Source organism: Euprymna scolopes, chromosome 7 (genome assembly GCF_053919585.1).
Source record: "Euprymna scolopes isolate OS-2025 chromosome 7, ASM5391958v1, whole genome shotgun sequence".
Lineage (NCBI taxonomy): Eukaryota > Metazoa > Mollusca > Cephalopoda > Sepiida > Sepiolidae > Euprymna > Euprymna scolopes.
Window position 1 is genome coordinate 8,766,447 of NC_136488.1, and position 15,542 is coordinate 8,781,988.

Below are 15,542 nucleotides of genomic sequence, written 5' to 3' on the forward strand. Positions count from 1 at the left end.
TCCGGTTTCGTCTCCTGTAATTGTGTTTCAACCTCTGGAAGGTTGGAACGTAGACCCCTGATGTTGGAGAAGGAGACATGGTAGTAGGGGTCTACGTTGATGGATGGGGTTCTAGGTTTTTCGTGTTTCTTTTTTGGATATTTGTCATGATTGAGGTTTTGGGGTTTGTGGATCAGGTCGGTAGACTTGCTTGGAGCAGGACAGAGATGGAAATAAGAAAGAAAAAGACAATAATTTTTTTGTGGCACATGTTACGGCTTTACCTGTTGGTAAAGCCGTAACAATTACCCACTAGTATGGCATCGAGAGGCCCTGCCAGAAACTACTGTATGATCCAGAATCCATTCACCAAATGGCAATACAGCAGCCCCGGTATTTTGCACCTGCTGATAGGTTCGGGTCCCTGACGATCAGGCAGGTAACTTCTCTAACTCGGCGTTTGAGAAATAAAATAAAACTAATGGAATATTTAATATTTTCCATCCAAACCGATTAAAAAGCTTGCCCTGTACCTGAATACACTTTATGTAAAATTTCAAATATTTAGACCAAAAACTGACTGAATAATTTGGAAGAGACCGCAGAGGCCATTTTTTTTTTAATTTTCACCCTAATTTTCCCCCTTAGCATTTATGGTCTTGGGTTCAAATCAAATTACAAAAATATATATCTAAAATTTCAAGTGTTTAACCCCAAAATTTGCGGAGGAGTTTGGTAGAGTTCTAAAAGGTCAAATCGTTGAACTTTGACTCCTTAACAGCCAAGTTTCTTGTCGAAAACCGATTAAAATGATTTTCCCAAATCTCAATACCCCTTATGTCAAATCTTAAGTCTGTAGATCGAAAATTGATATTCTGGAGGGAAATGTACACATACAGACAGACACACACACAGATATTTTCACTTTTATAGATATATAGATTTCGAGTGAAGTAAAATTAAACAAAGGTGAGCATGAATAATAATGGTTGAAAATGAATATTCTATAAACCGTCCTGATACTATAGAACAGATGGAAACCCCTATTTTGTTCCTGCATAATAACAATTTCAGACAAAAATAAACTACTTTTCTCTCTATTTTTAAAGGTAACTTGTATTAATGAACTATTTCTAAAGTATGTCATAAGTTGAAATAATTAATGTAATATGCAAAGTAATTTAATTAATGAAAGGAATTCCCACGACATTCGCTCCTCTTAAATTCGGAATGGTCTCTTTGCTGCCAAACACTCTCCTCCAAAATTTGTTCTTCGTAATTCATATGCAAATTAATACATTCATATTTTTAAACCACAATTAGACCTTACAAAATTCTGATGAAAATGAAAAGGTCTGATAGCAGCTTATAAAAAATGTATTGTTTTGTCTGCTTTGTCGTTGAAAAATGAAATAAAAACTTCTACACAACGGGATTACAATTTTCGCAAAATGAAAAACATTCTTTTACTGCAAACTTATATATTTAAAGAAATATGCCTACATTGAACTATCTTTCAACAGATGTAAATATTTCCTTACAATAAAGTAATGAAGAGAAAATAGTGATTCAATGAATGAAATTAAAAATTAACATCCCCTGGTAACGCCAGGTATATAAGCTAGTTATATGTGGGTATAAATATGTGCATGTATATATATATTTGTGTGTATATATGTATTTATATATGTATATATATGTCTGTGTACATAAATGTGTATACAAATATATATGTGTGGGGGGTATCATTTGGAATAAATAACTTTATCTCAGTGAAAGTAGGTTAAATACAAGTTTTTGCACAAATTGAAGGTTTCTTTTTAAAAGACGCATTTTCCGTTCATGGTAAGGTTCGTGCTGAGATCGTTTCCCGCTTCCTGGTAGCTTTTTCCTCGATAAAAATAAATATCTAAAGTTTTTAAAAAAAATCCGTTGCCAACCTTATAGTTTGAAAGACCATCAATTATCAACAACAGAAGGTTTTTATGCTTCGTCTCCAAAACTTTTTTATATTCAATCGTTTTCTTTAAACTTTAACCTACATCTGAACTCTCATTTGGCACGAGATTTGATTAGTAAATTACTGACATATGAAATCAGCGTTTCAAGTTCGAATTCCAATTGAGGCACCGTGTTTATATTATTTGTTCAAGAAAATCGATAACTGTACTTACAATATTCTGTTTCACAAGCTCATCTGAAAATTTAATTTAAAAACCAAATGTTTTGAATGGTTATTGATTGGCAGGTTTTTGTATCTGATAAAAGTCAGTCTCATATATGGAAGAACAACGTTCTCTGCTCTTAAGAAAATGAAACATATTAATTTCACGCATGGGAAATTTTTAGGTGGAGATTTATTAATAGTAATAGTAGAAATATTTTACTATTTTTACTATTAATAATAGTAAAATAGTAAAAATAGTAGAAATATTTTACTATTTTTACTATTTTAGATTAGTCGGACTACTTTTCTCATACTGGATATTATTCTCACAATGTTTTAACCAATGTCCCATCCGACTTTCGCCAGACGCATGTCATATACGTTGCTTCACGTGTGCTTGTCCACAAAGACTAGAGGCAAAACGGATATACGTACTTAGTGAATATTTTCTGGGAATTGAAGTCTTATTACGAAAAATATAATTACAAGTTGAATTTTTTATTCAGCCATGGTTGGTAGATTAAAGAACGAGTAGTGTTCGATATGGCGTACAGATTCAAGAGTCCGAGAAGACGAATTCAAAATAGTGATGTGAATCAGTCAACGATTATTAAATTAATCTTAGTTTTTATTTTCAGAATTACTACTTTTTCAGTAGAACAGTATTTAAAATAATTAACGGAAATTCTACGGTAGTTGAAAATAAAATGAATAAAAAAATGAAATAAAACAAATAATGACGAATTTAAAACAATTTTTTGCAAATTCTTTTTTTACAGAATTAATTTTCAAAATTTAGATTTTTTTTTTCAATAAAAATCAACACACAATACATCGTTTTTTTTTAATCTATTATTTATTATAAAGAAGCAGGTGTCAATTCACTTGCACAATTTTAAAAATTTTTAAAAGAAACTATAATAAAAAAGCTTACATTCTCCTCATCATGAATTTTTTTTTAATTATAAAATAAAATATCTAATTTGAAATCGTAAACAGACAGCCATGTTTTTTTGGGTGGAGAGGAAATGGTTTTAATGGTTTTAACGGAGGAAGCGACGTTGCCTGGGATTGAATGATGATCAATGAATATTTAATACTTCCATACATCTATTGTCATCGAAATCGGTTAAATCGCCTATTCGTCAATCAAATCGATTAATTGCTTGGTCTAGTCGGGGACCAACAGTAGAAACTTACATGCATCCTCGCAGTGACTTATTCCATAATACATTGTAATCTACATTTCACAGTAGGGAACTTACGGTTGGTTTTCATAAAAATATTTTTATTTGCTTGAATTAAATTTAAAATGAAAAAGTCAAGTATCATGGTTCAATTATGCTCTGAACATAAACATTCATCTCAAACGAGTCCCTATCAAATCAAAGAATCTAATGTTTATTTACCACGCCGTACCTTTCCATTTGTGCGGTAATAAAACTTCTCAAATGCACTTACGATGTTAGACTGTATAAAAGTGTTAAATTTGATCGAAATCGCATTAATGGAATTTTTCAATCATCCATTTTCGATACTTATCGCATGCATTCCCATACAAAAACTATTGAAGAACACTTCCAGGTACATAGCGTATATTTTTGTGAAATTACATTTAAAAAAAATAACCCAGCCGCTTTGGAGTCCATAACGGAACACTCACACACACACGGTGCCTTTTATGTTAAGTAGAGACATTATCAAACTTAAAGAGACAATCGATCTTTATTCACCTTATTTTACACAATTCAAACGCGTTGTCTCTTCAATATGTGTGTATATTCATAGAATAATACAACAGTATTCCTTTCAAGTGCTTTTACTAGTCATAAATATTAAATATTTTTCAATAAATATTCTGACTATAACATATCTCTAAGTTATTCAGTTTTTACCATCTAATTATTCTCTCCATAATTTTCACAAGAAATGCTCATCAACTGATAAAAATGCAAAATGGTTACATAAAAGTGCACTTGATCTCATCTAATTGGCCATTGGAAATCAATTTCCACATTCTCTTTCAACTATCTTTCTTTATATAACGTATTCTATTTATCTTTTCATCCACCTTATATAAAAACTAACGCCAGTCAAACTTCCTTATGTAAATGGCTGATAGCATCAATATTTCATCCTGTTTTGCTATAATTAATGAGAGAAACCAGAACATGGGTTAAATAAAAGCATTTCAGATCAATTCAGCAACAACAATTATTCCGCTTTGAAATTTATTTTTCAAAGTGATTCTGTGAGAAGGGGAAAGTGTTTTTTTTTTCTTTCGACCACAGCCCAGTTCCTCATTCTGACTCTCTCTGTAAAAAAAACAGATCTTAGACATTTGTAACAAATCTAATTATCAATTAATTATGTTTTATTTATAAATTTCTCAAACGCAGAGCGGCGCTAGGTGCCTCGAATTATTGGATTTTTTATGATTAGTACTTTATGGGTCTATAGTCGGTTAAAATAGTGTTTAAGGACTAAAAAATAAAGTCAAATTTAAAAAAATCATTATACATTTTGTACATTAATGATAATTTATTTTTAATCAGTTCAAATGCGTGTCGTGTTGGTACAGTGGTAGCGTCACCAGCTTTGAATCCTACAGTTTTGCTTAGGGTTTCGATTCTAACTGATGGCACCCAAATACTATTATTTTTACTTTTGTAATCACGACTCTATAATAATATATACGAAATGTGGACAAATTAAAATATCATATTTAAGCGTGTATATATATATATATATATATATATATATGTATATATATGCATTATATATCTGCATTATATATATAATATATATGTATATATATGCATTATATATATGCATTATATATATATAATATATATGCATTATATATATTATATATATGCATTATATATATTATATATATATGCATTATATATATATTATATATATGCATTATATATATGCAATATACATTATATATATGCAATATATATATTATATATATATGCAATATATATTATATATATGTATTATATATATTATATATATGCATTATATATATTATATATATGCATTATATATTATATATATGCATTATATATATTATATATATGCATTATATATAGTATATATATGTATTATATATATTATATATATACATTATATATATTATATATATACATTATATATATTATATATATGCATTATATATATTATATATATACATTATATATATTATATATTATATATATTATATATATACATTATATATATTATATATATTATATATATATATTTTATATATATTATATATATATTATATATATATTATATATTATATATATATATATATTTTATATATATTATATATATATTATATTTATATTATATATATTATATATATACATTATATATTATATATATACATTATTATATATATTATATATATACATTATATATTATATATATACATTATATATTATATATATTATATATATACATTATATATTATATATATGCATCATATATTATATATATACATCATATATTATATACATATTATATATTATATATATTATATATTATATATATACATCATATATTATATATATTATATATATATTATATAATATATATATACATTATAAATATTATATATATACATTATATATATTATATATATACATTATATATATTATATATATATTATATATATATATATATATATATATATATATATATATATATATATATATATATACATTATGTTAACGAGTCACAATTCAAAGTTGGAACGGCAGGCACTTGCGCAAATATATATTTCTACGCTAAAGTTGGTTCATTTAATTTTTCATATAATATGTTATTAGCTCAGATGGTAATGAATAACGTGTTTTGGTTTTGATTCTACCTGATGGTACCCAAGTCATATTTTTTGAAATGTATAAATCACTACTATATATTGGGTACAATATGATAAGTACGAGATAATTGACTCTATAAAATAAATACGAAATCTTCATAAATTAAAGTATCATATTGAAGCGTATTTTACGACCGGGCAACTCCGGGCAGCGTGCCAGTCTTTCTCTCTCTCTCTCTCTCTCTCTCTCTCTCTCTCTCTCTCTCTCTCTCTCTCTCTCTCTCTCTCTCCCCATATATATATATGTATGTAGGTGTGTCTATATTTGGGGTTTTATACGTTGACTATATTAAAACTAGAGTAACGGTTTTATCCTAAATTGAAACTGGTTCGATTTTGATGCCATACAATGTGTTTACAATGAACTAATTACATTTCGAGTTAATTCTCGGATATTGTTTTGTTGAATTGTTCGTTTATGATTGAAGAGAAAAATAAAATGTTCAAAGACATGAATTGAATTGACAATCGAAAACAGCATTTCTTACTCCACTGTCAGAAACATCACTCATATGATGTGAGTTAGTGTGTAATCTTACTCAGCTGTTATTTTACCTTCTCATAGTATCCAACACCACCCAACATATAGAAAAAATGAATTACTTAAATAACCAGATGCTGTGGTTCAACAGTTTTATGAAGCTGGTGGTGAGTACTCGCGTTAATATTGAAGTTTACTTGAAACCATAAGTTATAGAATGTCTTGCCATTTCGTTACGTGTAAGAATTATATCTCAATAAATAATTACAAGCATTTAATAAGAGTTACTTTCTACCATAGTAGTGTTGAAATCTGGCGTGAAATGTTGAAGCCTTGGATAAAGTAAATAAGGTGCGTCAACTCTGTATTTTTTGTTATATTTAAATTTATTTCACCCAAAAAAGTCATATTGCCACTGTGACATAGAAAGCACTATTTGGGATCCTATCTACAAGTGCATTATGTAGGGATTTGAGAAGCTAGATAATTGTTCACATTACATTCAATTTTCAACATGTTAATTTAATCAGAGAGGCAAAAAACATAGAAGGAATTTCGGCATCTAGGGACATCTACAGTGAAGGGGTTCATTTAGCTACCAGTCGGGCATGTTGGAAGGTATGTACGCCGGGAAGGTACAATTGCAATTAAAATACTTGTAAAACAGGCGCAATGATGCAGCATTGCGGCGATATGACAGGTGTTAAGGCGTGGTTGATAGTGGGCAACCTATTAGATTGAAGACTCCTTTGGACAGTGTCTAATATGGAGAGAAACTCTGTTACTAAGTAAAACGAATAAAATCGGTCTCGATTGCCGAGATATCTATAGAGATCGGAACATCAATTCAATAAGGTATTAATAGGATAATACCTGTCAAGATTTCTAAATGATAAATCATGTAGAAATTAACAGAAGTATTAATATTTTGTTTTGATAAAATCGTTCTAAACATTAAACGAAATCTTTTTTTCCTGTTTTCTTTTCAGATTTTTAACCGTTTTTACGTGCCTAGTTATGAGTGTATTGGCCACAATCGAAGGATATGAAGACGTTATGCGATACGCTTTGTTTTATGTGGTAAGTAAAAGCTTAGCATATATATTAGCTATTTATTTCTATAGCAAACACTATTTGAATAAAATCTTTCTGGTCTATTTCCCGCTTTTTTGTTTCAGCTCGTTTTACTCTTTGGTCTTGTTCTCTCCAATTTCGGTCTTTTGATCCATCATTCTAATACAACTCCATGAACTGCAGATATTTATTTATTTGCAGACTGTTATCTTCATAATCATAGTTGTTGTTGTTCCATCACTTTTGGGCCAACTATTCCTCTGGCCTTCTTCAGGTGGTTAATCGTGACATTATAGGAATGCTGAGTCACTTAACTGTATACTCAGTAATTACTGTCTTCCGTAGTTGTTGTCTCAACACGTTTCGGCCAATTAATTCTCTGGTCTGCTTTGGATAGGATTGAACTTGTTATCTTCAGACAATGCTTACCTTCAACCGTAGAGATTCAACAACTGTATTCACTGCAAAACGTGGTGAAACAACAATGAAGATAAGGATAACCGTTCACAAATAAATATACAAATTACTCATCTCCAAACGATTCCAATTAAAAATAATGTTTAACTGTTGAACTCTCTTCTTGATGACTTCTTTTCAAAATTAAGCCCAATAGGCATCTTCTATCTTTACAGCAATCATCTTTACATCAAGTGGTTTTACACCTTGTCTGGATCGTTTTCTATAACAAAAAAAAAACATAATCGAATAACCATGAAAAAAAGTAGTAAATTTCAGCGTACTCTATAAAACACACGGAGCATTTTTTTTCTATCCATGTAAGGGAACAAAATTGCTTTCTTAATCCAGTGATTGAAGACGTTTTCGGCTTTTTTATACTCCTTTTTCTCTACTCTATCATTATTTTCATGGAATCTTTATTGACTAAGACCCAATGTTAGCTTTCGATTTATAAGAAATTGAAAACAAGAACTCGTTTCTGTAACACAACTGCAAAACAACTCCCATGTGTATATGGCGGCAGATTTTTCTTCCTAGCTTAAACATATAATGTGATGAATGATTTTGTGAAGACGAATAAGATCAAATAATCTATATATTAATATGATAGTGTGTGTGTGTGTGTGTGTGTGTGTGTGTGTGTGTGTGTGTGTGTGTGTGTGTGTGTGTGTGTGTGTTATTTTGTGTGCCACGCTTACATCTTATTTCTTCCGAGTGACTGTTGGTGGTCGGTAAGTTTAACTTAATTTTAAGTAAGGAGTTGAGAAATTTGATATTTTGCACTTTGTAACGTTTTAAGAATAATAATTTGATTATTATCCAAATTTGATTTTATTCAAGTATTTTAACCGGACTTCATGACTTAATATGAAAGTTCAAATAATTCATCTTTGCATTCAATTAGATTCATAGTTTGTCCATTGAATTTCAATTTCTCTAAACTGCTGAACACTTAATTTTAGACATTTTCTGAAATCAAAACCATTTATAATGAGACTAGACATAAGGTTTCTTTACGTTATATTTTAATTTCAGTATTCGGAATGAAATATTAAACTAATGTCAAACTGTTCTGTTTCTCTGGGGTAATGTTACCCATACTTTTAGTATTGAGAATATACGTGTTTATTCTGTCCATTTCATAGACACATTTCACATCCGTGAAACTATGGTGCATTATTGCATTATTATCTTCTCCAACGTAGATAAACTGCTTTTTGCATCTCTGTTATAGGTACGTGGGCTTTTATGTGGATTTTGTGGCCTTGTAAACCGGTAATAATCAAGAGACAGTAATATAATTAGCAAAGGGTAATAACAAATGTTGTTACAGAAGTATATGTCATGATTTGGTGGCAATAGCTGCCCACGACGTACGAGGGGCGTGCAATAAGTAATGCCCCTGACCCACTTCCAGTTGTCTGATCTAACTGAAATTTTTCATGTGCAATGATTTATATCTCTACGGGTTATGCGGCAAATAACAGCTCTGAACTAATTGTGGTTTCTGTTTTACAGGTGTTTGAACTGAGTCAGGTGTGAAATGGAGCCTGTTGAATGTCGAGCAGTGATCCGGTTTTTGTATTTGAAAGGACGTACACCACAGGAGACCTTTGATGAAATGAAAGAAACTTATGGTGATAATGCCCCATCATATGACTTTGTAAAACGCTGGCATCGTGAATTCAAACATGGCCGGAAGTCTGTATAAACAGCTCCCAGACCTGGTCGCCCCCTTCTGCCATTGATGGGGCATCTGCCCTTCAAGTTGATGCTGCCATTTTGAAAGATCGGCGCATTACTATTCGCCAAATAGACCAAGATGTCAAGATTAGTACAGGGTCTGTGGAAACTATCATTCATGACCATAAGGTGTCTGCCAGATGGATTCCCAGGTTGCTCACACCATTCCAGAAGCGAGAACGCGTCGAGTGTTCGAGGATGATTTTGGAGATGTGCCAAGAAGATGGGTCAAAGTTTTTCAAAAGACTGATTACACAGGATGAAACCTGGGTCCATCACTATGATCCAGAGACCAAAGCCCAGTCAATGCAGTGGAAGCACTTGGACTCAACACCTCCAAAGGAGGCAATGGTGTAGCCCTCCGCTGACAAGGTCATGCTCACAGTCTTCTGGGACCAGGAAGTAGTGATGACAGATTTCCTGGCAAAGGGTACCACAATTACAGGAGCCTATTATGCTTCATGTTTGAGGAAATTAAGGGAAGCTATCAAAATCAAGAGGCGGGGCAAGATCAACAAAGGTATCCTCTTCCTGCAGGACAACGCTCCGGTCCCCAAATCGTATGTCGCCAGATCAGAAGCACGGACGTTTGGTTATGAAATCCTTCTCCATCCTCCATACTCTCCTGACCTTGCACCCTCTGACTTTCACTTATTCCCAGCCATGAAGTTGTTTTTTAAAGGAAAGCGTTTCCCAGATGATGCAGCCTTGGTTTCTGAAGTCACGTCGTGGTTAGAGGACCAACCTGGGGTGTTCTACAAAAATGGTCTCCAGAGCTGCATCAAACGATGGGAGAAATGCATAACTCTGGGTGGTTCCTATGTAGAGAAAGACTAATAAATGTGCCAAGTTTCGTTGCTGTACTCCTATGGGAGTGGGTCAGGGGCATTACTTATTGCACGCCCCTCGTAACTATATTTATTTTCTGCGTTCGCCTATTAATTCCTGAAATGGGTAGATCAGCCAACTTTATAATGAATTTAAAAATGTATGTGAAACTTTTGACTGCAGTTATGATTAAATATAAAACGTAGGAGGTTACTTCGGCTGAAATATTATGGAATACCATCGAAAATAAAAATAGTCATCCACATAATTCAAATGCTCAATCCCATCTTTAAAAAAATCCGGAAAATAACATCATTATTTGCCTTAGTTCTACTTGATGTCGTTCTAGAACATGTCGGCCATTTTCTTTTTAGAAAAAAAAAATTTTTCTGATCATTTTGCGTTTCTTTCACCAATTATTTTACTTTTTATCTCATCTTGTCTACTCTCAAATAGATTCGCTTCTCTTTCCTTTTCTATTAAAAGAAAACGATAGTAACGAAACTTACAAACTAACCAATCATAATCTGACTCATTAAAAAAAAAGAATGATCGCCTCGTTTCCATAATGGCTAACAGAGGTATATTTGGACTCTGGCCCAATTCTGTAAACACAAATCTTAAAACGCTGCAAATCAAAAATCAGCTCTGATAACTTCAGAATTGTTATTTTTTTATAATAATCATTTCTGTTGGTAACGAAAACTATGCCACTGTGCTCAAAAATATAAATTTACTAGCAGGACCCATGGAAATTACACGGAATCAGCAACATATTTAAGCAACAAATATGTTTTGATAAAGCTGATATTTTCGGTATAGCCAGAAAAACTTGGTTTTAGGGACACAAAAATCAATGACATGCAGCAAATATGAGTTTACAAACAGTTATATAAAATAAAGTGTCCATTGTTTATGGAATATGGAACTGACCCAAATGAGATAAATTAGTAAGTATTAATATATACCTAGAAATTAATAGTGTGCTACATGAGTCAATGCAAATAATCAAATCGGATTGTAAGAGACAATCTTTAATTAATGTTTCAGTCCAGCACCTTTTAGCAAACAGTGCTCTTTTTACCCTGTTTCTTTTGAATGTTCCCTTTTTAACGCAACCTTTCGCTGACTTTTCTTCGGTGAAGAACCGCTGCAGGTCAAAATTCCCACCAATAATATTTGAAAACGATGCTACATCAAAGGAAAGTCATTCTCATATTCTTGTACTAGGTTGTCAGATTGGCCTTTTTAAAGCCAACTTTCGCGGGTAGCCTATTTTGTATAAGCTTAGCCGTCAAAAATTGTATTTAGCCGTTTTCAAATCGTAACATACGGACTAACTAAGAAAGAAATAAGCAGAGTATTATATACATAATTATGATTCGAAGGATTTTTAATCTCAACATCCTTCTTGCTACAGATGAAATAAGCTATACGGAATTATTTGGATTATTCGGACTACTGGTCTCACCTTCAGTGTCATTTTTCACGTTTCGGTCGGTGTAACCTCGGACCTTCTTCAAGCATATCTTGTCAAACTTGAAAATCTGCGCGAAATTCTGAGTGGAACTTTTTGTTTAATTCTACAGAGGTAGCATGCTCTCGTTCTGTCAGCTATGACAAGGTAAACGTCCTAAACAATGCGCAGTTGTATTTAGTCTCGCCTGCACTACGTATTGAACCTTCCACCCACAGAAGTGTAATTTTATAACTAGATTTTACCAGTACTTTATCCACTACGCTACGGGTCCTTGTGTTACATATAGGGGTTTCATTGAGAGAGTCTTATTATACGCGCAGTCTTAGAAGAGTCTTATTATAAGTGATGCTGTATCTTAGTGAGTGTTCTTGTCTTATTATAGAGAGGGATGTTGAAAGACTAAGAGAGATTGTTCGTTTTTAACGATTCTTATATATTAAATGTTCATTCCTTAGATGTGTAGAATGGAAGAGAGGGAGAAGCTCTTTGAGTGAGGACATTTTGATCACTGTTCAGACATTGTGTAGACATGGGATGTTGATTCACATTGTGGATATGAAATGTGTATGTTAAGACATTTTATAACACAGATATATAATACAATTTTCGCTTTACCTTTTTGTAAGAATCATAAACACAAGACGAGCTTTACAAAACACATGATGGTTTATTTCGTCACACGACCGGCCGTGATTCCATCATCAAGAATTCAAAGTTTCACATTTTTTTCTTGAAGTGACGTCTCGCTTCCTAGACGACTGACTGTCTCTCTCCGAGTTTTTTTTTTCTGACTGACCAACTCTAAAGTTTTTTCTCTATTCCTAGAACTTTCTATTTTCCGTGACGTCATACACATGTTAAAACATGTGCTTTCTTTCACGTGTTCTGGACATACGTGTCCAAAACTTTTCCTATTTCTACAAAAGGAATTTTTACCTATACTCAGTAACCTATTTTTCCAATATGTTAAAAACATTATCTTATAAGCTGCATTCTTTCAATTTAAAATTTCATAACAAACTTGACAGTTCACATTGTTTTCTTGAAATATTTTTTCTCTACTCTAAAACAAACGTTTGTTTTACATTTTTAAATTCTCACACGTAATCTATTTCTAAACCTAAATTACGAGGTTCGAATTTCGTCTATTGCTATTTCATTTTCATTTTAACTAAACTCTCTATTTTTATACTTACATGAAAAGGGGACAGCCCCTATCATGTAACACTTGTATATTCCTAAGTTCAACGGAGAGATCCTCGAGTTCGACAAAGTACCAGTGAAGATAATCGAAACATGAAAATAACACTCATGATAAGAAGAGTAGTCCGAAGAATCCAAATAATAAAAATCCGTATCTAAAAAATATCAGAAAAGCTACACGGAATTCAAATCCTATCGGATAGTTAGGGGCTACAAGCAGTTAATACAACGGGGGAAGCATGAACTCACAACTTTTATCATCGAACGATAAAAACTTGTGTATCATTGATTCATTGTATACGACGAATCAAAGTTTCACATGAAAATCTGAGAACTGGATTCAAGCCTGTCTTTTCAATGTTATTTTTGGAAAATGCTTATTTTATTAATGAAACGATAAATTGCTCTAAAGAATCGGATTGAAAATAAACCACTAAAAAGCTGAACGCGCTCATAATATAAAAACAAATAGATAAAATATTAAAAAATAACCTCTGTGATATTATCAGGAGAGGTTGTATAACACGGAGGGATGTATATTATGCACGTGTGTCTAAACTCGTGTATTGTCTCGTGCTATAAAATGTATAGATAGCAGATGCGTTTTAAACAACGGATTGTAACAAAAAGGGACAAACGACAGTTTTCTGCCTCTCTCTCTCTACTCCAAGTGCGTCTGCTTTCTCTACTCCCGATCTCTGTCTCCTCAAACCATACGTGTCTTTTCCAAACTCTACTTGAGGTCCACGCCACTTAAAATGATCTCTATCTAAGACTACGTCAGAGTCTATAAGGTCAACCTATTTATAAATTATTATGTTCTAACATTCGTTTTTATTAAAACATCTAAATATAAATATTTTTTCTGTAAATATTGACTTTGCTATAACGTGTAATTTTTACAAATATTACAACCATCATAACAATCGTTAACTAGGATACCTCCGGCGATGCCCTGCTAATATGTAATACTCATCGAATGCGAAAACTAACGTACATAAAAGGGTGACGCCGGTAAATTACAGAAAAATAGAACAACGCTACCCGGAAAGAAAATTATAAAAAACAAAAACATAAGGGAAAAATTTACCCGCTAATATATATATATATATATATATATATATATATATATATATATATAATATTATATATTATATATATTATATAATATTATATATTATATAATATTATATATTATATATATTATATAATATTATATATTATATATATTATATAATATTATACAATATTATATAATATTATATATTATATGTATAATATAATATAATATATTATATATATTATATACTATTATATAATATTATATATTATATAATATTATATAATATTATATATTATATAATATTATATAATATTATATATTATATAATATTATATAATATTATATAATATTATATAATATATATTATATAATATTATATATTATATATATAATATAATATTATATATTATATATATTATATATATTATATAATAGTATATATATTATATATATAATATAATATTATATATTATATACATAATATAATATTATATATTATATAATATCATATAATATTATATATATTATATAATATTATATAATATTATATAATATTATATATTAATCTATATTATATAATATTATATATTATATATATTATATAATATTATATTATATATATTATATATATAATATTATATTATATATATAATATCATATATAATATATGTAGTATAATATGCATTATATATATATAATATTTATATATAATATATGTTTGGAATGGAGTAGTTACTGCCTCCCTTTCAGACCCAGGGAGAATAATTGTTTGTATCTACGGTAGAACCTTATTCATCAACCAGTTCTCGTTTGCTAGTGTTTGACATTCAAGTAGTATGTTTTGGCTTCTTGGATCAAGTTGCTTCATGCCTTGTCTGGAGCGACTTCCATTTTGTAATCTAATTTTGTAACAATAATTTTAAAATTGTAAAGTCGCAATTGTTTACCTTAGCGCCATGAGATAAACCATTATTCACCATTCGTTGCCGATGAGAAAATCTCATTATTTTAATGTGTGATATTGATAGCGTATGTACGAACATTAAATGCCTTAGTTTTTTATTTTGTTTTTTTTTTTTAATCCCAAACATTTCATTTGGACGAAAGTGGCTGCTATTCGGAATCCTACCTAACAGGGAACTGCGGAGAGGTGACCAATTAGATTCT

General features: G+C 30.7%; 1 protein-coding gene across 1 annotated transcript in view; it reads left to right on the plus strand.

Annotated features, from left to right (window-relative positions):
• LOC145279599 (uncharacterized) overlaps positions 1 to 15,542 on the plus strand; it is a 1,226,395-nt gene that overhangs the window by 737,587 nt on the left and 473,266 nt on the right. Inside the window, exon 3 of the mRNA XM_080130763.1 lies at positions 7,515 to 7,605. Coding sequence (XP_079986889.1) covers positions 7,515 to 7,605 — 91 coding nt within the window. The remainder of the gene's footprint in view (positions 1 to 7,514; positions 7,606 to 15,542) is intronic.